Consider the following 27,210-nt stretch of genomic DNA (forward strand, 5'->3'; position numbering starts at 1 on the left):
TGGAGCTGCTGGTGGATACACTGGCCACTTCATGAGGGAAGAGCCTACCTAAAAATGAAGCCAGTAGAGAATAGAGCAGGGGCCAAGGGCGGGATAGATTCCCGGAACCTGGAGCCAGCCACACTAAGCAAATATGGAACATTGCTTTGGATCCTAGAGGTCACACCCTTCTCTCCCCTCTTAATGAGCCTTGCACTTCCCAGAACATGGGGAGGGGATTTCGCTACAAATTGGAGCCTGCCTCTGTCTTTGGCATCTCTGTCTTTGGCGTCTGTGCGACCCCTCCCAGTGCTTTCTGGGCCTCCGCTGTGAGAACCCCACTGCCCAGTTCCCGCTCCCACCCCACACCGTGGCCCCATGGCCCTGTGCCAGGTGGGAAAACACACCTGAGCGCGAGAGCTATGAATCAACACCCACCCCCTCCCTGGCTGAGGGAGGAAGACAGGAAGCAGCCAGAGGCTGATGTGGGACTTTAAGACGTGTGCAGCCTGCTCCTTGGCAGCAGAAGCCAGGCCAGCCTGGGTCCCAGGACACTGGGCGTGCCTCAGAGCAGGCCCTCGGTGAGTCTGACGTAGCCACTTCTAGACCGAGGTGTGGGAGGGCAAGGCAGATGGGGCTTTCCGAGGCCTGTGGCACTCGGGAGGAAAGAAGAACAATGTTGACGACACACTGGGTGCCCAGCGCACAGTCAGCACCCTCGGTAGCCCATGGAGTAGGTACTCTTGCTAGCCCCATGTTACAGATGAGACAACTGAGGCACGAGGAGGTTACACGACATGACCAGGTCATGCAGCTGATGAGTGCAAGCAGATGCTGTCCCTCCCCTGGGAATGTGTGAGGGGGAAATGGGGGTGGCAGCAAATGAGCTCCATCCCCACTGGAAACTTTTTTTTTTTTTTTTTTTTTATTTGCGAGAGAGAGAATGAGAGAGAGCACGAGAGGGAGCAGGGTCAGAGAGAGAAGCAGACTCCCTGCTGAGCAGGGAGCCCGATGTGGGACTCGATCCCAGGACTCCAGGATCATGACCTGAGCTGAAGGCAGTCGCTTAACCAACTGAGCCACCCAGGCGCCCCATCCCCACTGGAAACTAAAAAGGAAGGGAGCCAAGCCACCTGCCGCGTACAGCCCCTGCTAGTATTTACTGGATAGTTTGCTGTCCATCAGTTCTCCCTTTTAAAAACCTGTCACCACCTTCACTTAAAAAGCAACCCCGCAATCACTGTTGTGATGGCAAGCCCGTAGCAGATGTCATTAACATCCTATAAAAGTCAGTGCGGGCGCCTGGGTGGCTCAGTCGTTGAGCGTCTGCCTTCGGCTCGGGTCATGATCCCAGGGTCCTGGGATCGAGTCCCACATCGGGCTCCCTGCTCGGCGGGAAGCCTGCTTCTCCCTCTCCCACTCCCCCTGCTTGCGTTCCTGCTCTCGCTATCTCTCTCTCTGTCAAATAAATAAATAAAATCTTTAAAAAAAAAAAAAAAAAAGTCAGTGCAATGAGGACCGAGCGACAGCATTAAATGATGGCTGAACTGGTTCTCTGGGGAGGAAGGCTCTGAGCCTGCAGCCTCCTTTCTCCATGAAAAAGGGCTGAACCCAGCACAGAGCCAGGGTGGAAGTCGGGCTCTAGGTCCCTGGTTTTGCAGTCAGGCCTCAGGGCCCGAGTCTCCACCTGCCCGAGTCCCAACAGGTATAGAGAAACCTCCCAGCGCACACACTCACGTCCGTGGGGTTGTTTTCATTGGAAATGTTGACCATGTAGGTGAGCTCAGAGTACAGGTGATTCTCGCTAGGGTACGGGTTTGTCCACATCAGCAGCCACGTGTGGGAGGCGTTGGCGTGAACCGTGAGGTTCCCGGGGGTCCTGGGTTTCACTGTGGAGAAGCAGTGCCTGGTGAGGCCCTTGTCTGTTTGCGGGGAGGGGGATAGCCCGCGCGACACGGGTCACTTAGATTGCTAGTCAACCCGGGGGGCGCGTGGGGGGCACAGTTGGCTGAGCGTCCGACTCTTGGTTTGGGCTCAGGTCATGGTCTCAGGGTCAGGGGCTCGAGCCCCACGTCGGGCTCCATGCTCAGCGGGGAGTCTGCTTGCTATTCTCTCCCTCTGTTCCTCCCCTCTCTTTCTCAAATAAATAAATCAATCTTTAGATTTTTAGTGAACCACACCTCTGTAACACATTTCTGGAATCCCACATGGATTGAGTCTCAGCAGAGAACGACAATCATAATACTGATTATAATGTTGCTAAAACTCTACTTAGCACTCATGGTTATTAACCAGCTTTCTACAGTGAAATGCAAAATGTGTGAGCCAAAGTAACCCCAAATTTGCCTTTTTTTCACCTTTGTCCTTCACACTTTTGGCCACATCTATGTACTATGTTCTTACTCACTTTTTTTTTCGTTTATTTTGATTCATGTGTTTTAAAACTTAGTCTCCTTTTAAGCAATCCTATCCAGGAGATCATAGGTATGTAACATGTACTAAAATCATTGCACACGTGCAGAAATGCTTTTAATTCATGGGTTTGTTCACGGGTCTGTTTAAACAACCCACTGACCATGGGCGGCATGAACGGGCCCTTCAGGAACTGCTGAGCCCGTGAGCTCTGTGGATACCCATGAGAATTTTCCTCTGATTCCTAGTAGCTGTGTGACCTTAGGCAGGTTTACTTGCCTTCTCTATATTATATTCAATTGTAAAATGGGGATAACTTTCTTCTGGAAAACGAGGCTCAGAGAGGTAATGTGACTTGCCCAGGGTCACACAGCAATAAATGGTGTTTTAAACTCCCGTCACTACGCCACAGCAGAATCATGGTGAACTGCGGCGGGGCCTCTGGCTACCAGGATAACGTCAGCCTTCCATGGTCCAGACCGCCTGAAGAAGCAGCAGCGGACCAGGCGACAGAGGGTGGAAGGACAGTGCCCAGCTCAGTTTTTGCTCCGCAGCCAGCTTGCCTTCTGTTAATTACGCCTCATCTCAAGTCCCAGTCTGGGCACTTAAAGTTAGGTGGTTGAAATATAAAAGCTGAAGAGGGCCTGATGTACTGTGGAGCCCAGTCCCATTTCAGAGATGGGAGGACTGAGGCCCAGAAAGGGGCAAAAACCTCATCGTGTCTGGGAATATGCAGAAGACTGCTTGCACCTCATTCCCCCAACTGGAGCCTGCCTCCCCTGCCCCAGAGCCCGGCTGGGGTTCGGGACACCCCGCCCCCGGCCCCACTCACCATGCGCACTGGGCTGGAAGGAGCCGCCCCACAGCTGCTGCTTCCCAGCCCACAGGTCCAGCTGATAGACGTCCGCGTCGACCACGTCATCTATCGGCATGCTGCATGTGCACACCGCGCCTTCTCGGTTCTCGGGGACACACGTGCGGTTTCTGCAGACACGAGTGTGCCGTTAGGTTGCCATGTTCAGGCGGACCGTGACCCACGGGTATCCCTGGAACATGCCTCAAGGAACACATGTTCAACATACGCTGCCCGCTTCCTGACTGCCCTGCCCCCGGGACCAGATCTGGGGACCGCTCTCCTTGCTGACCACAGCCACCTGCCACGCCCACCACGGACTCTTAGACGGCTCTGGCCGTGGTCGTGGTCCCGGAACTTGGCTTGCCCTTGAAAGCCAGTGAAAGGGAAGAAACAAAGGCACTAAAGAATTTGTAACAATGCGTGTATGTGTCCCAGTGTACCCCCGGGTAGCACGGTTTATCCCAGTGGACAGCGGGTGGTAGCATGCTGCCCCACATCTCACAGGCTAGGCTAGGGGTCAGCGAACGTTTTTTGCAAAGGGCCACATAGTAAATATTTGGGGCTTTGAGGGCCATACTGTGTGTGTCCCAACTATTCAACTCTGCTGTTGTAGCCCAAATGCAGCCGTAGACAATACAGAAACGAATGGGCGTGGCCGAGTGCCAATAAAACTTTATTTACAAAGGCAAGTGGTAGGTCGGATGTGGGCCTCGGGCCAGAGTCTGCAGATCCCTGGCCTAGGCCAGTGTACCACACTTCAAAGCACAGCCCATCCAGCTTGGTATACCTTGGAATGCCTCTGTCAGTGGACCCTATATTCTGGTGTGTGGCCTACACCAGGGGGCCCTTTGTAACTGCATGCCTTGGGTACCCGATCACGTCCTGAGCACCGCCTGGAAGAATACCGCAGGTGCCATGGATTATCCCGGTGGCCCACCTGGAACTATGTACCCCGGGTCCCATGGTCCACCAGACATCACAGTGAACTCCACCACTAACACACTATCCCCAACCCTCTGGGCACAGCCTCCCCCAAATCCCAGCTCCACCCCAGGCTTACTCGGACCCCATGAAGTCCAGCTGGTAGGACAGGCGGAGCTCAGCACTGCAGTTGGTGGGACCGTCCATCTCCCACTGACAGACAGAGGTGCTGATGTAGTCGGACAAGCAACTGGGCTCCTGCAGGACCTTAACACTCCCTGAGGAGACACAGGAGTGCCCTGAGCAGCCAAAGCCAGACAAGCAAGGGGGGCATGCACCAGGGGGACAAGTCGGAAGCCAGCCCAGACAGGACCGAGGAGTCCATCACAAAACAAGGAGACCACAGTCCCAGGCACAGTTGTATGCCAGTCTTCATGGAGCTGGGGGCAGGATGGGGCTCTGGAGCTTCCTAGCCGGCATGGGGGAGATTCCTGAAGCCGAAGAATACCCCCAGGTGGCAGGGGCTACCTTTATCTTCCTGAAACTCCACTACTTGCCCCTATGAGGCCAAATCAAAGGAAATTTCTAATCTAAGAAATGTCTAGTCTATTGCACCATGAGGCACCTGCCCCAGAGCAGTGTGAGTGAGAGGAGGGGCTGTTATCCATTTGCCTGCTCCCTGCTCCCATCTATCTTCCACCCCTCTCTGCGCTCAGGAGGCTGACCACCCCCCCCCAACCATGGTCTTGCCACCCAGATGCCCTTGTCCTCTGGCTGCTGGTTGGGTTCGGCCAATTTCAAGGGCAGGATGAAAGGTTGGGGTGTTTCTTCCGACTGGTCAGTGGCAGAGCTGGGGTGTGAAGCTGGCAGGATGGATACTGGGTTTGCCAAATCATCCGAGAGCCCTCGCCCCGGCTCGAGACTGCCCAGCCACAAACGGGCAGGTGCCTTCTTGCTCTGGTGCCCAGCACCAGCCCTGCCACCGCAGACATCAGTCTGCATTTGTTTGCTGGATGAAGGACTAACCATGTTAGGCAGAACCTTAGATTTCTAATAGATATCTTAAACCCACCTCGTGTCCAAAACTCACAGGTTCCCCACCCTCCCAAACGAGTGCTCCCTACTCTGATCCGTGCTGTATTTTTCTATCACTTTCTAATGCTCTTTACAATTTATTTATAATTAGGACTATGCGTCATTAGCTGTCCCCTCCCACTACAGTGTAAGCTCCTCGAGGCCCGGAATCTTTGTTTTGTTCACTGATTATCCTAGGAGCCTGGCATCTAAACGGCCAATGAACATTTGTTGAATGAGTGATCGAATGAATGAACGAAGGAATGAGTGGGAGTTGGTGACTTACCAGAGCCTGTCACCCACACCAGGATCAGGCAGCTCATAGGGAATGTGAGCCCAGAGCAAAGCCGCCCCATTGGGAGATCCTAAGATACCTGCTGAGAGAAAGTGACCCAGGTTAGTGCCAACAATGAGCCCTCTGTGTTCACCAGAGCTCTATCTATCTATCATCTATCTATCTATCTATCTATCTATCTATCTATCTATCTCTTTAATCATGAAACAACACAGATGCAGAAAGCCCAGAATGAGATCCACAGAATGCCTGTCCCAAGAGACACTTGTTGAAAAAAAACCCATGACCTACTAAATTTAAGCAACCCCTTGGACTTTTGGAAACTCATAATGCACATTTGCAATATAGAGGCTCTGTTAAGTCCTGCAGCAAAGAAATTTATTTTTCTTCATCTAACCCAACACTTACCAATTTATTTCCCTATTCAACCTTGATTTGTGGGTGTGTATGTGTGTGTGTTAAAACTCCAATTAAACCCCTAAAAGATTCCTTGAAATATACTTTGGAGATGTTAATCTGTTTAGCCTTATAGAGCTGGTTAAATAGATGGTGGTATATCCATGCAATAAAAATGATGTTTGAGTGTGTTGAGTGTGTTAGACTTCTATCAATGGCCCCAATTCCTCACACCCCTGCTGGATCCATGTAACATTTCAATGCCTCCACCACCACCACCCCTCTGGGGAGGGCGTTCACCCCTGTCCTTGGATTATGGGCTCAACCATGTGACTAGCTCTGGCCAACTGAATATTAGCAAATGGATGCATTGTAGAAGCCTGCTTTTTTTTTTTTTTTTTAAGATTTTATTTATTTATTTGTAAGAGACAGAGATGGAGAGAGGCAGAGGGAGAAGCAGGCTCCCAAGGAGCAGGGAGCCCGATGCGGGACTCGATCCCAGGACCCTGGGATCATGACCTGAGCCGAAGGCAGACGCCTAACCATCTGAGCCACCCAGGCGCCCATGTAGAAGCCTGCTTTTGCACGACCACTGCCTTGAGAACACGGCCGTGCTAGCCTGCGGGAGGATGGTGACATGGAACAGTCCCAGCAGCCCCATTCCGCATTAGGCAACAGGCAGCCACCCCCAGTCATGTGAGTGAGCTCAGCAGCTCAGCAGAGCTGTGTAGCCGACCCAAGGCTGGCCACAGGTGCACGGGGGAGCCCAGCGAGCTCAGTCAAGCCCAGGTAAGCTGGCCCACCGGACTTGAGCTAAATGAGCATCTCTTGTTACATGCTCCTGGGCTTTTGAGCTTTATTGTGATTCCCCCTCGGGTCATTACCCCTCCACTCTGACTTCTAACCCCACAGATTACTTTTGTGTTTTGTGTTTCATGTAAATGGAATCGTGCCCTGCCCCTACTCTTAATGGCATCCCATAAGACATGACTGGGGAATAAGAATCAGAAAGTACAGACACCCAAAATGAAACACAATTCAAATCCCCCCCAAAATCACAAGGCCCAGCAATAACCCCAGTACACATTCCTATTAATGCTTCCAGATTTGTATCTATACAAATAGGGAGATAAACACGAATTTTATTTACCCAAATAGCAGCACCCTCTGCCTACTAAAACTTAAACTTTAATATTTAATATATCGCTAAATACCATTCCATCCCACTGTAGATCCAAAGCATCAAATTCTTAGTATCCCCCTGTGTGTCCGCCATTGGATTTTTAGGCTTTGTTTATTATTGTTATTGCTTTGTTGTTATACACAGCATGGCGACTGTGCCCATCCTTGGAGAACCATCGCCACACATTTCTCTGATCCTTGCCTTAAGCTTATTCTTTTCTTTTTTTTTTTAAAGATTTATTTATGGATTTTAGCGGGGGGAGGGGCAGAGGGAGAGAAGCAGGCTCCCCGCTGAGCACAGAGCCCCACACGGGGCTCGATCTCATGACCTGCTCATGACCTGAGCTGAAATCAAGAGTGGGACACTCAACCAACTGAGCCATGCAGGTGCCCCTTATTTCTCTCTCTCTCTCTCTCTCTCTTTTTTTCTAAAGGTATATTATTGATCTTTTCTCATATTACAAAAGCCACATTTGATCGCTGCGGAAAATTTAGATAAGAGGGACATAGCAAACAAGCAAAAAGAATGCCTGTAATTCCATCACCTGGGAAAACACCACGGATGATCGTTTTGCATCCGTTTCCAGTCTTTTCTGTGCATATCTAGTTGGACGGTGTGGGCTGGTACAACGTCTGCTATTTCAGAGCCTGTTTATTTCTATGCCATGAAATACTGCTCCACACCCCTCCTCACAACGCTGTGTAGTGGGTTTCCTGAAGTTTAAACACCTGCTCTTGTCACTTACTCCTTGTGAGCCTTGAGCAAACTGCTCTGTACCTCAGTTTCCTACCCTGTAAAGAGGCGCTCATAACAGCTCCCATCTGACTGGGGTCTTGTGAGCGCTAAAGGAGATAACACAGTCACGGTCCAAGGAGTCAACGGTCACTCTTGTTAAGGAAAATGCTCAGAAGTGGATTCCCATGGGGTCAGGGAGTGTTTACTTCTTCCCGCAACACTCCTGGCACAGAACGCCAAAGGCATTCTCTAAAAGGCAAGGTACTGAGGTATGTTCCCGGCAATGCTGAGATCACCAGCCCTCCCCCCCCCCCCCCCCCCCCCCCCACCCCCCCCCCCCCCCCCCCCCCCCCCCCCCCCCCCCCCCCCCCCCCCGCCTCCTGGGTCTCTATCTTGGCTTCCAGGCTTTCTTCTGCTGCTTGGTAGCTGTGTGCTGTTAAGCAGCTACCCTATCTTCCACTGAGCTCAATCTCACAGGTGTACTACAAAAAGGAAGTGAGGTGTGTACCCAAAGCACTCTGCACCCAGTGTCTGGAGCACAGGAAGGGCTTTATGCCCCTGTTGGAAGCTCTCCACTTGCAGGACCTCCTGGGCCACGCCCCGCCTCCCTCTCCACCTGTCCCAGCACCTGTGCTCAGGGCTCCTGCCACCCGCACATCACTTCCTCCTGCTGCCCTTTGGACACAGTGAACCCATTCCCACCTCCATACGTTTCCTCCTGCAGTCCTTCGCTCTCTCTCTCTCTCTCTCTCATTTATTCATTTTATGTATTCATCTGTCCTTAACAGATAAATTACCCCGTAATACTGCGGTGTATCTTTCAGAAAACAAGGACATTCCTTCTCCTATCGAGCCACAAGGCAACCGTCAAAACCAGGAAATTAACACTGAGGCGTTACTCTCATTGGATCACAGACCCTACCTATTTCCACCTTGCTAATTGCCTCCATAATGCTCTTTTTAAGTCCAGGACCCAGTCTAGGATCATGTGTTACACCTGATCATCGTGCCATCCCAGAGCGCAGGTCTTGGCTTCGAGCACTGCTCCACACCGAATGGAACGAGGGCTCCTCGAAGAAGGGGCTGACCCCAGGAGCAGGGAAGGTGCACGATAAGCCTGGAATCCTTGTGTCAGAAAGTAAGGATGTGCCCCAAGAATGGTGGGGACTCGTCAAAAAAGACAGAGGAGCCAGCCAAAACGGTGTCCACTGGCTCAAACGGGCACAGCTGAAGCATCGCAATAAATATACAGTAACCGATTGTAACTCTTGGAGTTAAACAGGGCGCAGGCGTCTGTCCTGCTTCTGCTCAGCAAGTGGGGGGAAGGGGGCAGTTCCATGTCTCCATGGCAGCCTCTAAGTATCTCCCCACAAGACTCGTGTCGCTTATTCATTAGTGAGTCAAAATACTTATTAACTTTACAACATTCTATACTTTATACACAATACTTTATACAGAGATACAATTGTATATAACTTTATGTACAGAAACCTGGCAGACACACCTTCACCAATCGCCAGGAACGGGACAAATCAAGGTCAGGAGCTTTCTGAAGCTATCCCCCGAGAACACAGCTTGCTTCTCTGGTGTTCCTGCCCCAAGTGCACAAATTACAAGGAAGCATCAAACCTAACCGAGAATCGAGAAGAATCGAGTCTAGAAAAGAACTGGCCTATGCTCTTCAAAACAAAACAAAACACGCCGGGGGCGGGGCGGGGTGTGGGGGCAAAAGGTGAGGACAGTGTGGGAGGGCTGCTCTTTCTCAATTGTCTGTCATCCCGAGAGCCAGCCTTTGTCTTGTTCGCTGCCGAGTTCCTAGCACCTACAGCGGTGCCCGGCGCGCAGCACCTGCTCAGTTAGTGCTTGTGGAATAAAGTCATCTTGGACGTGATGTGGGGCCTCTAACGGGCTCAGCACGGGACTGGAAACTCTCCCCAGGGGGGGAACCCAGGATCTGCTCAAAGCCCCAACTCACTTCTCTTGAAGAGTCACAGTGAAGAGCAAGGAAGGAGGGGTGGGAATGTGGTGGTGGACCCATGACGCTGGTGTCCTCTACAAAGTCCCGGTAACTTTTCCTCTGACAAGTTCACACATGCCTACAGCATCCTGCGGCAGAAAAGGCAAAGGTGTCACTTTAGCTCCGATTTTGAATAAAGAGAAACAGAGAGGGCAAGGTAACGTGTACAAGGGCACACAGCAGAAGGGCTATTATGATAAAGTCAAGCCACCCAGGCAGGGGAGACTAAAACATCCCATCTATAGCAGTCAGGGTTGCTACCTTTGATCTGTTTCAGAGGGCACATCCAAATATGTGCATGCGGATGCCCATAACCGCCTGCGTGCGCACGCGCACACACCAGCTGGCTTCACAGACAAGCGGGTGCTGCATTCAGGGGAAATCACAGCCTGCAATGTGCAGTAACAGAAGAGGCTCCCTGAATATCATAGGGATGGAGGACAAAGATGCAGATAAAAAAAGTAAAAAGAATAATTACCAAGTGCGTGAGGCAAGTATATGGCAAGAGAAAATAATTTCAAGTTCACACTCTCAGTCACGGGAGTCCTGACCCACTGGAGTCGGCAGGTAACCCCAGGCTCCATTGCCAACCAAACAGCGATGCCCTGCACACATCTTCTTTCTGCCAGGCTAGTCCACCGTCTGCTCCCACACCCCCCTGGATGCTCATCTCCAGGTCGAGGCTGAGCAGAACTGACGACTGGAAACCGTTTCCTTAGGTCGAGCCAAAGATTCGTGTAAACAAAATCCCGCCTGTCAAGTACCTACATTGTGCTTGGCGCTTAGCTAAGCGCATTAGGAGCATTACCTTATTGAATCTGCCCGAACACCCTGCAAGATGGCCTGTTAATCCCACTTTCCATCTGGGGGAACTGAGGCCAGAGAGGTCAAGTAACTTGCCCGTCAGGTCCCACAGCTGCCGAGAGGGGAGAGCTAGAATCAGAACCCAGGTCTGTTGGCTTCTGAGCCCAAAGTGCATTCCAATACATCAGTGCCTTCACCTTCTCCTTGAACGACAGAACTACAGAATGAACCCAACTAGACGAATGAAATAAGCCAGGGAGAGCTGGCCCTCCTGCTTGTCAATTTCAAACATCAGCTGCCCCACTGCACAGGACCAGGAACAGCAGAAAAGGCCTAGGGCTTTTGTTGTTTACAAACTCCCCACAAGCCAGAGGGGAGGCAGCAGCTTAAAAAAACAAACAGACAAAAAAGCCAGTAAAAGTCATATTAACAGAGATATGAGAGCCAGGACAAGGGAGGTGACAATGCCCAAACACACCTGTCCCTCCCTTTGGAAGAAACCCTGCTGATCTGAATGAAGCTAGTCTAGAGGATGATAACCGACACAGAGAGGGCCTGAAAAATCCCAGAGGGCCTAGAAAGGCTTTGCCTAAAGGCTCTGCCCCCCTACAGGCTCATCATTCACTGAACAAACATACGATATTTACAGCATGCCAAGTTTCTTCTAAACACTGCACTTGTATTCATTCATTCGATGCTCAAAACAGTCCTATGGAGTAGGTACTATTAATTTCCCCCATTTTCCGAATAGGTAACCAAGGCACAAAGGGTTAAGTGATTTGCCTGAGGTTGCAGAGCTGTGGCAGCCGTTCGATTTGAACAGGGGCAGTCGGGCTCTGGGGCCTCAGCTCTTAACCCCTATCTCTGTTCAGAAGCCACAGTCCTTCATGTTTTGGAGATCATGGACTCATCTGAATATCTGATGTAAATTCCAATCCCTCCTTCGAGAAAAGCGCGCCCATTAAATTTTGCATTCCAATTTAGGGGTCCGTAAATCACCCCACAGCCGAAGTAAGGACCCCTCTTCTAGGCAATGAGCAGTTTTTAAGGGTTTGAACAGTGACAAGATTTTCCAAAAGCCCAGTCTGGGGCTGAGAGAATGATGGGGGTGGGGCAGGGAGGAAGTCAGGAGTTCCTGCAGACATGACTCATTTCATTTCTTCTCCACGCAGAGTCATTTTAAAATCGGAAACCAGGCCGTGAACTCTGTGCTCCTGCCCTTCATTGGCCTCTGACTCCCGAAGGGTGCCTTCACCCAGGGGCGCACAGATAGATGCCTGCAGTTCACGGCCCATCCAAGTCGAGCATCTCCGACTCGGAATAAAATCCAAGCCCGAGAGTGAAAACAGCCAATCCGAAAGGGCGCACCCTGTGTGATTCCATTTATGTAACATTCTTCGAATGACAAAATTATAGAAATGGAGAACAGATTCACTGTTGGCGGGGAGGAAGGGAGGTCCGTGTGCCTATAAAAGGCAACACAGGGATCCTGGTATCGAGGTTGCCGTGCTGGAGACACAAACCTGAGCATGTGACGAAACTGCACTGAACTACGTACGCACATGTGCACAAACACGCACATGCGCGAATGCGTGCGAGTAAAACAGGTGCCTTCTGAGCGAGCTTGGGGGATGATCTCAGAGTCACTGTCCTGGTCGTGGTATTGTACTACAGTTTCGTAACACGGGTACTCTTGGGGGAACCTGACTCTATCGTTCCTTACGACTGCAGGTGAGTCTACAATTATCTTAGAATAAAAAGTGTAAGAAGATGCAAAACCCAAACCAAACCAAAACACAAAAAAACCTTAAGCCCCCTAATGATCTTGCCCCTGCTACACATGCACCATTCCCTTCTACCGCCTCCCGGTCCCCCACAAGCCTTCGGTCCCACTGGCCTCTGAACACCTTGACACGCTCTGAGCCTTTACACCCAGAAACCCCACCTAATGAGGGTTCCCCCTGTTACTGCTTATCACAGCACCCTGTTTATTTCTGTCATATACTTATCACCATCTCTAATCATATTGCTGAGGTTACATGTGTGAACATTTAATTCAGGATGTAGATGGCAAAGATTGAAAGATCTGACGGCAAAAATGTTTTCAACTTCCCCAGGTCGAAATATACCATTTAAAAAAAAAAAAAAAAAAGCAAGCAAAGACCAGAAAAAGATAGCAATCTACACTGCAGAGGGTTAATGGCCTTTATATATAAAAAGGTCTTACAGGGGCACCTGGGTGGCTCAGTCGTTAAGTGTCTGCCTTCGGCTGAGGTCATGATCCCAGGGTCCTGGGATCGAGCCACGCATCAGGCTCCCTGCTCAGCAGGAAGCCTGCTCCTCCGTCTCCCACTCCCCCTGCTTGTGTTCCTTCTCTCGCTGTGTCTCTCTCTGTCAAATAAATAAATAAAATCTTAAAAAAAAAAAAAAAAAAGGTCTTACAAATCAATAAGACAAAGGTCCCTTTAAGAAAAATAGGCAAAGGACCTAAGTGATTCACCCAAAAGGTATTCCATCTTGGCAAAATGTGAAACAGACCCTTTTGTTCTGCTGCTAGTTCATGACATTGGGAGTGTCAAAGATCATCTGTAACATTTAAATTATTTGTCTATTTATGTACTGTTTGTCTCCCCACCACGAGAATACAAGCCCCAAGCTCTGTGAGGACAGAGCTTTATGGTCATTGCTTTGTCCCCAGGACCCGAACAGTGCCTCATACACACATAGTATGTGCTCAGTAAACATCTATTAAATGAGTGATTGGTTAAAAGTCAAGAATAACAAATTCTAAAATCTATTTTTAAACACGGGGTACCAAGCTGTTGCTTATGGTAACTGCTATGCACACAACTCTATGAGGTAGGCGCCATTAAAACCCCCATTTTATAGATGAGGAGACTGAGGCACAGAGAAGTTGCAGAGCTAGGATGTGAACCCAGGCAGCCTCGCTCCAGAACCCACGTGCCTGACCCCTGATTTTGCTGCCTCTTGAAATGCAGCCCCTGCCACCCTGGGATGTGGTGCTATTGGGCCAAAATTGAGGTTTAGAGATGGCAAGCGACAGAGCCAAGGTCAGGGAGGGAGGAAGCTGCAGTCGGCGAGAGTCCGAGCCAGCAAGACGTGGGAAAACCCTTCTGCCGGCAGTGAGGTACCCTTAACTTACTCTTTGTATCTGGGAGGCCGTGGGTGGCAAGCCTTGAAATGTCAGAGGCCAGCAGCAGTCAGGAAGTGACCACGCGGCTCTTCCTGAGCCCGACGGGGTGCAGGGCCTCCGGCTCCCTGCTCCTCTTCCCTCTCTTGACCGCAAACCGGCTTGAAGGGGGGCTAGACAGGCAGACAGGATGCAGCCAGTCCCATGACAAGCGCACGTGAAGAGAAAGCCAATGACAGTGGGGGCTCGGGGTGGCCTCCCTGGGGAGCTGCTGGCCCCTGCGACTCCAGTCTGAGGCTGGCCTGGAGCTTCCTCTGTCCTCCAGGACAGCTGGGCCACCCTGGCACAGGGCCAGGGCCACACTTCTCCCCAGAGCAGCGGCTTTCCCAGAACTGCTGCCCGGCTGGGGTTCCCAGAACCGGCAGCCACGTCAGCGGCCCCGCCCAGCGGGTGATGCAGGCCAGCCCCGGGCCCCAAAATGGCCTGGCCTCTGCCTCCTCAGCTCTCGGCCCAGCGAGTGGACGTGGCGGCAGGCTGGTCCTACTCCCACTGGGGGCGAGAATCAGCAGCCTCGGCCAACGGGATCCAGCAGGCTTCCTGCGGACCTACTGTGCACCCCCGCTCCTTGCCCACTCGCCTGAGCCCGCGTGTGCTCCTGCTGTGTTTTCTGAGCACCTACTACGTGCCAGTGGCTACCGACGCGGAGAAAGCCATTCATTCGTTCACTCACTCACCCATTCATTTCTTCCTTCTTCCCTTCGACAAGTAACTTGGACAGAGAAGTTACTGGAGGTTTTTGAGCAGAAACGTGACCCGATGAGACTTTTCAAACCATCCCTCTGGTTGTGTGGTCTGAAAGGCCCATGGGGTCAAGGGCAGAAGCAGGCACCAGTGAGAAGCCTCCTGCCCTGGTCCAGGCAGCAGGTGCCGGGAAGGATCAGCAAGAAGGGTTGACTTCTAGACCGGCCGAAGGCTGAGCCAACGGGATTCGCTGACAGAATGGACTTTGGGCAGAGAATGAATCGGGCTGGAGCATGACTCTCGTTTGTTCCTGAGCCACCAGAAGACTGGAGCTGCCATGTGTCAGGCTGCCGTGGAGTGTGGGAGGGCCCCGTGTGAGAAAGAGGCCTGCCGGAGGTGGGGGTGGGGGGGTGGGAAACAGCATCAGGAAAGGTAAGAGGCTGTTCGGGGAAGATCCATGCTGGCCCTCAAGCGTCAGGTGTCCCTGGAGGAATGAACGAGAATTCCCCGGGGGAGGGCAGGGGTGCATGCTTGGAGAGGGAGGAAGAGCATCCCACGCACGGGAGGTGCTGTGGGCTCACGAAGACAGGAAACGTCTCATCCTCTGGAAGCAGAACACCAAGCCTGGCACAGAGCTCCCCAACCCCTTCAATAAACGAACGTGTGTCTTCTATTTTATTCCTATTTCTACACTTATATAGTGCTCCCTTAGTGCCAGGCACTGTTCTGGATGCTTTAAGTCCTCCCTGTGAGGAGGCTACAATAATCAGCCCATGTTTGATCCCGATGAGTCTTAGGAGAGGGAGAGATCGGGGGCAGGGATGAACAAGGAATGAGGGAACAGCCAGGGAGAAGGGAGGGCACGGCCCAGCTCCTACCCTGCAAGACAGGCCCTTGGCTGCAGCGACGGAGAGAAAGGAGAGGTCAGCGGGGCCAGAAGAGAATGCCGTCAGCCAGGCACAGTACATGAGCCAGACTCGGCCATCCCCAGGGCAGTGGGGAACCACTGAAGGCTGCCAAGCAGGAGAGGAGCAGGTGTGCCTGCCAGAAAGTCCGCTCCAGCTTGTATGCGGAGAAGGGCCATGGGTTCGGGCCCGAGGTGGGTGGCTGGGTTGGGAGGGCAGGTGCTGCTGGAGGAGAGGGGCAGACTCAGCCCTGTGTGGGAGGTAGAGGTGGTGAACTTGCTGACGGATGGGTGGGGGGGCTTGGGAGGAGGAAGTGGCCTCAGGCTGGGCAGTGGGTGGATGGTGGCGCCAGGAAGATCACGTGCCCCGCCACACTGTGGACACGGCGAGTCCGAGCGGGTGGGGGGCCCCTGGGGGGCATCCGGGAGGCAGTGTGTTCTAGTGGCCTGGAGCTCAGAAGGAAGGCTCGGGCTAGAGACAGGCCTGAGGGTCATCAGCTGTGTCTGAGGCCCAGGGGGTTGTGCAGAGAGAGACAAAGCCTTGCCTGAGAGAGCCAGGAGGGGGCTGAGGACCACTGTCTTGGGGACAGGCTGGCCACTTTATGGCAGCGTGGACAGTCATGTTGGCTGTACCTACACTGAGTCCCAGCTGCCAATGAGAACCCTGCAGAGGCGGGAGGCCCCACGAGGAGCCTGGAAGCCATGCCCATCCTCAGAAGGTCCCCAGAGGCCCCAGGGAGAAGGCAGAGCCTGAGGGACTCACGCATCCAGACACCACGTGGTCAGGAGCAGCAGCTGATCCCCATCACTTGCAAGCCCATTTCTCTGCTCAGCACTTAGTCCTTGTGGCTTGTGACATGCACACGTGTCCTGTGCATTGTCCAAGGGCCCCCTGGGATGCCAGCATCCACAAGGCCAGAGGCTGTTTCCACCACCGTGTTCGCTGCTGGGGCCCTAGAACCTAGTATGTGCTTAGCACACAGTGGAGGGGCCAGGGGTATTTGCTGAATGCAGCCATCCCTGATGAAGACCGGGACACAGCCCCACTCCCCGCAAAGCTGGAATTATCCGTCTCTCACAGCCGGATAAACACTGACCAATTCTGGCTCAGAATCTCCTTAGATTCCTTAATGCGGGCCCTGAACTTGGCCACCCGGGGGAAACTAACTGCAGAGAGCTGGTAATTGGGGCATTACCATGATTATGGTCCTGGCCTCAGGACACTGATTAGATTTTGGTTGTCTTGGTGACAGCCGTGGCTCCCAGCGGGCCTACTTCCTGAGGTCCATCGAAGGCACCATGAATGTCCCTGCGCAACCCCAGTTCCTCCAGCCATTAGAGACCATACCCTGGGCCCTTCTGCCCGTGGCTTTGACCCCCACCTCCCAGACTGACCCACCTCAGTCTCGGTCACACCAGACTCTGCCCCGCACTTAAACTTCACCGACTCGCTTAACCCTGACTTCAACCCGAAGAATACGGCAGGTGCAGTATCATCCCCACGGCAGACACAGGGAAACTGATGCCCAGAGGTTCAGGAACCAGCCCAAGGATGTACTGCTAGTAAGCGATGGGCCCGGATTTGAACCCAGACCTTCTGGCTCTGGAGTCTGTGGTCCAAAGCCTGGCACGGAGGAAGCAGCCACAAGCTTGCTCCTTCTGTGCACATCTGTCTGTCCCTCCTGGCAAGCCCCATGTAGAAGATGTGGTCCAACACTCTCCCTGCAGGGAGGGAAACTGAGGCGCAGCGGCATTCCGAAATCATCCAAGGTGACAAGGCGGGAAGCGACTGGGCTAGAAATGGTTTCTGGCCCTGTTGGCCCAGCCCTCATCCGTGAAATTGTCTCCCAGCAGTGACCAGGACTTTGCCCCCTGGGCCAACCCAAAGCCAGGCAAACCAGGTCTGCACAGGGAAGAGCTCCCAGTTCACTTTTTGTCTGCAGACGGGCACTGGGGGGGAGAGGTCTCTCCCCGGAGCTCTTCCCGTTGTCCGCAGCCCCCCACCCCGTATTATTCCTGGCATGGTCAGGGACACATGGACGGGTGGGGCCACTCACGTGGGCAGGGACCCTGGAGCGTCCGAGACACAGAGGCCTAACTCTGGGCCTGAGCGCGCAGGCCCTGCCCTGACCATCTGACAGGCCTTGGTAGCTGGGGGTCCTCTCAGGGCCTCCGTCTCCTCATCTGTGAAGTGAGGGCAGAACCACTTGCCTCGTGGGTGGTTGCAAGGAGAGGAAAAGACCATGGCGGGGTGGAAGAGGCACTGGGACAGCGGGGATGAAGCAGGGGGCAAAAGCTCATCTCCAAGCACCAAGTGAAGGCTCTGAGACCCTGAGGACACAACAGTGCCCATGACAGCCACGTCAGGTCTCACAGGGGCACACGGAAGGAAGGAAGAGGAAGCTGGGCTCCAAAGGGCAAAACGGAGTCATTCACAAGAAGTTCCAAAGGAGACAAACTGATCTTGGGGTCAGAAGTCAGGGAAGTGTCCCTGGCGGGAGCGGGGGAAGGGGTAGGGGGGTGGGCAGGAGGGAAGCTTCTGGGGCGCTGGTCAAGCTGTTTCTAGGTGGCCTTCTGCACCCATGTGCACACATCAGGAAAAGTCACGAAGCTGTGTGCCCGTGTGCACTTAAGCCGCACTAAGGGGTAAAGGGAAAAAGGAGGAGAGAGGCCGTGCCCTCCAGGCTCAGGGCCCCCAGGGCCCCCAGAGAACCTGCAGTCCACTCTGGACAGCACTTCTGGCCCCCCTCGGCCTTTCCTGGGGCCACCGACCCTCTACTCACCTGCCTCTGCTCTTGCTGCTCACAGCCACCCCCCCCCCCCACCCAGAGGCGACTCAAGGATCTAAGGGAACTCAGACACATGACAATGACAGACCCATATGACATGACACATGACAGCACAGTGGGTCCCGGGCCAGTCCTGATGGGCAGCCGCCACTCTGCCACATCCGCGAAGGCCTGGGCATTTCTAGGTCTCTCGGGGTTTCAAAAAAGAAGCTAGAAATCCAGATTTCTATGCCTATTTTCCTGATTTTTAAAATTTGGACAACAGTCCCAGTTTCAAAACCCACACCACACATTTGTGGTCCCTCTTTGGCTTCCCACTACCAGCTGACGTCCTCCAGGGTGGGTGGGTGTCCCGAGATGCCACCAACAAGACGCACAAGCAGCAACAGGTGGGACCCCGTAGCTTCCCTGCGCACCGGCATCCCTAAAGGCAAAGGGTTGCCTTTTCAAACGTCCCCTGCCCTCTGTCCCTATTACCTCTTGCTCATCACGGGATGTGGCTGTCATGGCGATGAGGAGTGGGGCTGGAGACCTCCTGCCCCGCCCATCACCTGCTCTTTGTGGCTGAGCAGCATCCCGGGGGCAAGGGAGGATCCTCAAAATTCTGCAAACCCCCTGCCTTCCTCCTTCATAGGGGAGGACGCTGCCCTGCCAACCCTGTGCTCTCCCAGCCCTGCTCCACCTGTCTCCAAATGTGCCACAGTGTCCCCTCTCAGTGCCCACCTCCTATGCCACCCTCCGCGGGACCCTGCTGCTCAAACCCTGCTCTTTCCTCAGCCCTTCCCCCAGCTGTCCCTCTATCCCAACATCCTTGCCAGTCTCAGGAGTAGTGAGCTGGGCCTTCTTTCCTCTCCTTTTCCAGACTGGAAGTTCCTCCAGGCCAGAGACTGTGCCTTACTCACGCGTCTGTGTGAACAGAGGAGGCAGCCATCCAGGGGCGGCCGCAGTGAAGTCGACCTTCACCCTCTGGGTGCGGTCCCCCCTCCCTCTAGGTCCTCCTCCACTCCTGCCCTCCTCACTGCCTGGAACACCGGCCCATATTCACACCCAGTGACTAACCCGTGCACAGGGATGTCGGCAGCACGTCTCATATCCACGATTCTAGGTATTTTCACAGGAACTGGAGACGAGAGAAGCAAAGTGAGTCATAGCCCCATTTAATGGATAAGGAAAATAAGACCCAAACAGGCAAAAGGACCTGCCCCAGATCACAGAGCAAGTGATTGCTGAGCTGAGACTGAGATGTACATTTTTTTTTCCAATTTATGTGGCTCCAAGACTGGGGTCAAAGAAGAGTCACGGAAAATGCACATAAAGAGAGCAGGTATAGGAATTGAATACGGAATAAAATGGAATTCAAAGCAACAAAGTATAAAGGAGAAAAAGATGGTTGTCTTATGATAAAAGGAGCAATTCACCAAGAAGGTATAAAAATCATGAACCCTCCTTCTACTCATATATTCTACTTATATATGCACCGAACAATATGGCTTTGAAAATAAAGCAAAAAAAAAAAAAAAAAAATTCAAGAAAAGGTCAAGGAGAAATGAACAGATCCTCTATCAGAGCTGGAAATAAATCAGATAGAGAAAAACACACAAAAACAGAAAATATGAATGATGTAATGATCAAGTTTGATCTCACATATTTCTAAAACTTTACACCCACCAGAAAATATACATCCTTTCAAATACAAGAAGAACATACAGAAAAACTGACCAGAGGAATCTTACAAGGACCTCAACAAATTCTCCATCATTGATATCACACAAGCCATAAATATTGGGACACTGCTGTTCAAACCCTGCTCTTTCCTCAGCCCTTCCCCTGGCTGTCCCTCTGTCCCAACATCCTTGCCAGTCTCAGGAGTAGTGAGCTGGGCCTTCTTTCCTCTCCTTTTCCAGACTGGAAGTTCCTCCAGGCCAGAGACTGTGTCTTACTCACGCGTCTGTATGAACAGAGGAGGCAGCCATCCAGGGGCGGCCGCAGTGATCCCGTAATCACACACAACAAATTTAGACTCCAACAACAAAGATAACTTTAAAAAAAATCCACAAACCCTAAAAAAAGTCTGAAGTGCATAACGCTTGTAATCAAAGGGGAAATTGTAAATTATTTTAGTAGTGAATGACACTGTGTAACAAGACCTGTGGAATGAAGCCAAAGGAGCACTCAGAGGAAAAAAATTATAGCCACTTAGCCTGAAGCAGATTTACTAGAAAACAAGAAAGGCCGAAAACAAGTGTTAGCCTCAAACAAGGAGTCTCAGAATGGAAGAAACTTTGATGGACAGTAATGTAGAAGGAGATCTGGAGGTTTTAGCTGCCAAGCCCAGTGTGAGCTCCAAGGGGGATGTGGCCACTCACAAGCATGATTGCAGGTTGTATCAACAGAGGTATGGGCTCCAAATCCAAGGAGGTGATAGTCTCCCTCCCCCTGTGACTGGGCAGGCTTTGGGAGTGGGGGCAGGCAATGGGTTTGACTTTGACCAACTGGATCATATTTAAAGCCAGACTGAATTCTTTACAATTCCCTGAATCAGGAAGAATGACCGAGAGAACTGTGACTCTGTATTCCGAGAAAGAGAAATACTGGGCTCAGGTTGGAGGGAGCTGGTTACAACTTCCGATGGGCAGAACCAGAGCCAGAAACGTGAATGCTACTGGAAAGTTAATTTAGCTAAATCTCAGGAAAGATGTTCTCCCAGTTAGAGCTGTCCAGCTGTGAAAATGTGGCTTCTGGAAGGCCTACACTCCATCTCCAGATGCAAGACTGTTAAGAGGCTGTAGCTGCCCGGGCTTGGAGGGCTGCCCGTCCAGAGATCTGGTGTCTCTCCTCTCCAGAGAAGCTCCGTTTCCTCTGTCAAAAAGGCAGAACACTCTCCTGGCTCAGGAAAACCTCGGGGCTACCCCAGTTCTCCAAAATGGAGACTGTGCTCCCTCACTTCTGACCAAGAAAGGTAGTTCTTTTAGACGCTACTCCTTGGGCTGGAGGGCTCAGAACAGCAGTTAAATGCACAGGCTCCTGGGTCAGCAGCCTCGGGGTTGAGTCCGGACTCTGTCTCTTGGGAGTTGTGTCACCCAGATCAGTCCCTACCCTGAGCCTCAGTTTCCTCCTCGGGGAAATGGGGAGGCACCCGCTCATCTACCCACCTTCAGCCAGCTCAGTGCCTGATGTGGACAGGGGTCCTCCTCCACACCCCCCACCCCCGTGCTTTGGTGTGCCCTCACTGTCTGCGGCCGGAAAGGCGCTTGTTGGTAAAATGATGCGTACAATGATCGGATCGCCTGAAACACCATCCTGGCCTGACCACATCCACGTGATGTGTTCAAACACCGTGGTAAAGACCGAGGATGCTGGAGCTGCCGGGTTCACAGCCGTGCTCTGCCACCTGTGTGGCCCTGGACAAGTTCCTCAACGACTCTGTGCCCGTTTCTTCATCTGTAAAGTCCGGATGAGAGCAGTTCCTACTCTGTAAGCTCATTTTAAAAGGTGAATGAGATACTTGCGGGCGTCTGGTTTCTGTTCTACCTCCCGGACCCGTGTTCCTATCCCTCTCTGTCTTGCTCAATTCCATCCAATCCCAGCAGTTTCCTTGGGGGTCAGACACACCAAGCTTCTTCCCACCCCAGGGCCTTTGCGCTGCTGCTCCCTCTGCTGGAATCACTCTCTTGGAAATCCACATGTCCTTTTACCTCGGGTCTTAGCTCAAAAGTCACCTCCCTCCCTAGACTGTCAGCTCCACGAGGGCCCTTGCTTCTGTGTCACTGCTGTGTCCCCTGCCCCTAACATGTTTGCTGAGTGAGTGTCAGCCCGAAGACACGTGTGTACCTGTTACTTTTAGGAGCGCAGTCAGTCCCTTTATAAACCCGCTGCTCAGAATGACAGTCCTTCCCTTTTAGGAAATGTTCTACCAAACCCAGGGGGGGCCAAGCTCTCTTCCCCTCACATGGACCCACTTCCTCCCTCTCTCCCTGTGGCGGGGAGGAGGCGGTGGCGGCAGGGGGGGCGGGAGGGAGGGGACTCAGATGCCAGCCCAGCTGGTGATCCTCTCCAGTGAGCTGGTGCCCAGGCCTGCTTGAGCGAAGCCCGTGGATCTCTAAAGCAACCTCAAGAATGCCACGCGGGCCCCTAGGGTGAGAATGAGTCAGTCGGAACCAAACCTGAAATCTCCCAGAGGCACGGCCACTTGTTGGAAAGGCAAAGACATGCGTGTTTAGACAGATCTGTGCGCCCAGAGCCAGGGACAAGCCAGGCCAGGAAGTGGGGTCAGTGGGGTGGACAAGACGTTCCCTGTGGTTCCCTCCACCTGGCCTGTTCTTCCCCAGGCCTCTGCCCTGCAACTTCCTAAATGTCCCTCCTCACAGAGGCTCCCCCCCTAGTCCACCCTCCCCCTGCTTCACTTTTCCTCCTGGTCCTGACGGAATACTGCAGGTCCCTGTTCTCCTGTGTGAAGTCTGGGAGGGCCGGGCAGGTCTCAGAATTCACAGTAACTCAAATTATAGAAAGGTCATCTGGTATAAAATCCCACCTGACATAACCACCCCGTCCCCCAGCCCTCCCCCTACCGCCCCGCCCCGGCCATGGGTCTAGCACTCCCCGGATCGCTCACATTAATTCCTCCGCAGCGAGACACACAAGCATTCGAGTCAGGGATGATAAACAAACACACCGAGGTGCCTCGTGATTAGTTCAGCTCAGGTCTTGCTTCCCATCAGGTCATGGAAAAACTTTCGGTTTCCAGAGCCTGCAGATTTCAGCATTAGAAATAAGGGGGGTGGGTACATCTGCCTATATTTGTTTGCTTGCATATTGCCTGTCTTCTCAACTAGAATTGAAACTCCAGGAAAGCAAAGACTTTGTCCACTGCTCTATCGGGAGCTCTTGGAACATACAGGTGCTTGATAAATAGTCGAAGAAATGAATGAGCAAGCCAGGGTCTAGGTATGGAGAAGTGATTGTCCTAAGAAGAAGAGAAACAGCAATCGCTGAGCCGTGGGCAAGGTGCCTACGAAAATTATCTCATGGGGCACCTGGGTGGCTCAGTCGGTTAAATGACTGCCTTCGGCTCGGGTCATGCTTCCAGTGTCCTGGGATCGAGCCCCGCATCGGGCTCCCTGCTCGGCGGAGAGCCTGCTTCTCCCCTCCCTCTGTCTGCCACTCTGCCTACTTACGCTATCTCTGTTAAATAAATAAATAAATAAATAAATAAAAATCTTTAAAAAAAAAAAAAGGAAAATTATCTCATGAACAACCCCCCTCCAAAATACCCATTTTAGTGACAAGCAAACAGGATTAGAGAGGTTCAGCAACTTGCTCAAGATCACACAGATAGGAAATAGCAAGGTCTAAATTTGAACCCAGGGCCCTCCCCCCCTGCCCTCCCCCCCAGGGTCTGCAAGCCTGGGCTCTTCTCTCTGCCTTGGGCTCAGAGAAGCAGTGACTTCCTGGAAGTCACACATCAGGGACACGACCTGTCTGATGCGGGATGCCCTGGCCACCGCAAGACCCTTGAGTCTCCACTGGGCTTCTGGTCCACGCTCTTGCAAGGGCAAGTTCATACGATGTGCAGGCAAGCCACTGGGCTCTCTTCTAGCCTAGCCAGGGGAATTGTGGCCAGAAGTGACCGGCCAGGTCTCTGGCCATGAGGAATGCTCAGAAAGATGTCCCTCCTGCTAACGCGAGCAAACTGGCACAATGGGAAGGAACGCAGGCTGGAAAGAAAAACAGATTCAAATCCCTCCCTATCACTCCCAGATATAGTGCTTCTGCCAAGGCCACTGCACACATCCCTGGGTCTGTTTCCTCCCTGGCAAAAATGGGTAGATTAAATCCCATCCAATGGAGTTCATCTATTTACTTAACAAACACATAGTGCTCATTCCGTGCCAGGCACTGTCTGGACGCTTGACAGTTATTCGTTCATTTAATCATCACCATGGTGGTATAAAGTAGTCACCATCATTTCATAAATGGGGAGAGTGAGGTCCTGAGAAATCAGTCAATTGTAAACCCAGCGTTTGAACCTGGGCAATCTGGCTCCAGAGTCCATGCTCTTAACTTCCAAGCGGTACTTCTTAATGGGCAAAAAGAGTCATGAACATTTGTTGCGACGTACTACGCATTGGAAATTGTGTCAAGTATCTTAAAAGACATGATGTCCTCAACCCTCATGAAAGTCCAACTTGACAGATGTGAAGCACCCGGGGGGGGGGGGGCACGGCGGGGTGGCTTCTGTCCCTGCATGGCTCCCAGGTACCATCAAAGGCAGCTGAGGGCAGTGGGCCACTTGACCCCGAACTCTCTCCTCCGTCCTGGGGGTAGAGGGGTAGGGACGTAGGGAGAGGAGGGGTCCAGGACAGGCTCTGCCCTCACTTGCATTTCAGCTCCGTTTCTAAATCAGAGCAGCAGGAAACTGACTGCCTCAGGGGGCCACCTCCCTGCCCCCGCCTGACATTTCTGCACTCCTGGGATTGTGCTGTATAAGACACATCAGTTACTGAGTCACGGCCCAGAATCTGGAAATCCTCAGGTCATCCCAGACCTGCTGGTAACTGGGTGTGTGGTAACCAAGGGTGACTGACTTACTAGCCGTTTTCCCTCCTTGCTCCTTTCCCATGGCCTCCCCCCAGATTTGGCTCTGGAGTTCCCCCGTGGAGCCCAGGAATCTGCATTGTGATTTTTGGGGGACTCAGGCAAAGGTGAAGTGCACCAGGCCATGCTCCTCAGCACGGCATTCAAGGCCTTCCACAAGGTGGCCAGACCCACCTTCCCATCCATGTCTGGCTTCTCCCCCCTCCCCAGCACCAGGTGCCCCGTGGGTGCTAATGAATGAGCGGATGGCTAGGGCAGGCTGCCTCCCGTTCTACACCTCAGCATCCTCACCTGTAGCCACGCTGTTCGAGGGGCCTTTGCAGGACCCTGAATGCCCTGACTGTGGGGGGACACCCTAGACAAAGGTATACCTCCCCCTCAGTCTCCCCATGGGACTTCAGGATTTTAATAAAGGCACTGATGTCCCAGGAAATACCCAAGCTTCTAAAAGGCCACCCTTAGGGGAGGAGCTATAGGGGTGGAACCTCACAGAGGGCTGGGGGAGAACAGAGGAGAGGCTAGGACTCCAGCAGGATCAGGGCTGGCCCGGGAGCCCTAGGCAAATCCCAACAGCAGGGACGCTGAGTTTGCCTGGTCCTCAGTCTTGCCTGATCTAAGAAATCCAAATTGTGTGTGTGTATGTGTGTTTTAAAATCCAGATTCCTGGATTTACTGAATCTGAAGCTCACTGAAGGCAGCCTAGGAATCTGCCTTTTAATAAAATCCCCTGGATAGGGCGCCTGGGTGGCTCAGTTGGTTAAGCGACTGCCTTCGGCTCAGGTCATGATCCTGGAGTCCCAGGATCGAGTCCCGCATCGGGCTCCCTGCTCAGTGGGCAGTCTGCTTCTCCCTCTGACCCTCCCCCCTCTCATGCTCTCTCTCACTCTCTCTCTCTCTCAAATAAATAAATAAAATATTAAAAAAACAAATAAATAAATAAAATATAAAATCCCCTGGATAATTTGTTTAGGGGATAGTTTGACAAATACCGTGGACAGGTGGAAGACAGCAGGCCCTGGCGTCAGACCGCCGGCCTGGAATCCTGCCACACACTTTGCAGGCAGGACTCACCCGTGGCAAACTAGCTAAACTGTCCGGAGCCTCAGCGTCCTCATCTGAAAAACGGACTGATCCACACATCGCACCGACCACAACGGTTGTTTAGCGATTTAACTCAGAATACTTTCAAAGTTCCCGACAGAACCTGTACAAAATGAGTCCAGTCAATATTTGATCCCTATTATAATTGGGTCTATCCAAGATTCAAATAAGGAGAGAAAGGGTCCACGGAACCCGGGTTCCCCAGACGCCTCCACCGGGTCACCAAGTTCAGTTTCCAGAACTCCCCCTCCTCCCGACCGCTGGTCCTCACCCACTTCCTGCGCTCGGGGCAGGGGGTGATCGCCGGGACCAGGGGGCTGCTTGGCCCGAGCCCCGCCTGACCCCACGCTCGCGACGTCCTCGAGTCCCCGAGGGGCCGTCTCCCCTGGCGTCTCCGGGTCAGCGCGAGTCCGAGGGGGTGCGCCGGGGATCCCCCAGCCCCCACCCCCGCCCCCGACCACCCGGGCCTAGCCGGCCGCCGCTCCAGACGCGGGGAGGGGCGGGCTCCGGGCGGCCCCCGATGGGGTCGGGGCGGCCCCGGGGGTCCCCGCTGCCGCCCCCGCCGGCGGCCGCGCCCCTCCCCGGGCCGATCCCCCGCTTCCGCCCCGCGCGCGGGCCCCGCGTCCTACCTGCGCGCCCCGGGTCCATTCGCCGCGCCCGCGCCCAAGCGGGAAGTGGGGGACCCCCGGGCCGCCCGTCCTGCCCGCGCCGCGCGGGGCTTTCCTGAGCGCGCCAGCCGGCCCGCCCCGGCTTCCTGCGCCCCGCCCCGCCTCCCGGCCCGCCGCAGGCCCCGCCCCGCGGCCCCACCGCCCTCCCCGGCGCCCGGCCCCCACCAGCGGCCCGGGCACCGCGCCCAGCGCCCTCTGCGGCCGGCCGCCTACCTCGCAGCGGGCGGCCCGGGCCCCCCCGACCCGCCCCCCTGGGCGCACGGCAGCCCCCGCGGAGAACGCCGCAGTGCTTACCCCCGGCTCGCGGAATAAAGTCCCAGCTCCTGCGGGGGCTTCCCCGGCGGCCCCAGGCCCCCAGACGCGCTTTGCCGAGGGGCAGGTGCATCTGGGGCTGGGGCTGGGGCTGGGGCTGGGGCTGGGGCTGGGGCGGGGGGGGGTGCGGAGGGGGGCTGTTGGGCAGCTCTCTTCCTTCTCCGCGTCCCAACAGCCTGGCTTCTGGCTTCTGCTAAGTGCCCGTGGGTGTTTTTCCTTCTAATGTTGACTGAGCGCCTACCATATGCTAGGCACCGCAAGAATTTAGATAGTGAAAC

At 53.5% G+C, this 27,210-nt stretch overlaps 1 protein-coding gene across 8 annotated transcripts in view; it reads right to left on the reverse strand.

Moving 5' to 3' along the window:
- Positions 1 to 26,690, reverse strand: part of IL4R (interleukin 4 receptor) — a 38,923-nt gene extending 12,233 nt beyond the window's left edge. The window contains exons 1-6 of one of the 8 annotated variants that reach the window (XM_032430869.1): positions 26,582 to 26,690; positions 9,827 to 9,957; positions 5,529 to 5,616; positions 4,308 to 4,446; positions 3,224 to 3,375; positions 1,717 to 1,868 (exon numbers count right to left, since the gene is read on the reverse strand). In XM_032430869.1, coding sequence (XP_032286760.1) covers positions 1,717 to 1,868; positions 3,224 to 3,375; positions 4,308 to 4,446; positions 5,529 to 5,598 — 513 coding nt within the window. In that variant the 5' untranslated portion in view covers positions 5,599 to 5,616; positions 9,827 to 9,957; positions 26,582 to 26,690. Of the gene's footprint in view, positions 1 to 1,716; positions 1,869 to 3,223; positions 3,376 to 4,307; positions 4,447 to 5,528; positions 5,620 to 9,826; positions 9,958 to 10,129; positions 10,263 to 13,835; positions 14,122 to 26,581 lie in introns of those variants that run through there. The other 7 variants (XM_032430870.1, XM_032430871.1, XM_032430868.1 and 4 more) reach the window with 7 other exon arrangements.
- Between the last annotated feature and the right edge of the window lie 520 nt (positions 26,691 to 27,210).

This window comes from Phoca vitulina, unplaced genomic scaffold (assembly GCF_004348235.1).
Source record: "Phoca vitulina isolate PV1807 unplaced genomic scaffold, GSC_HSeal_1.0 scaffold45, whole genome shotgun sequence".
NCBI classification, from domain to species: domain Eukaryota; kingdom Metazoa; phylum Chordata; class Mammalia; order Carnivora; family Phocidae; genus Phoca; species Phoca vitulina.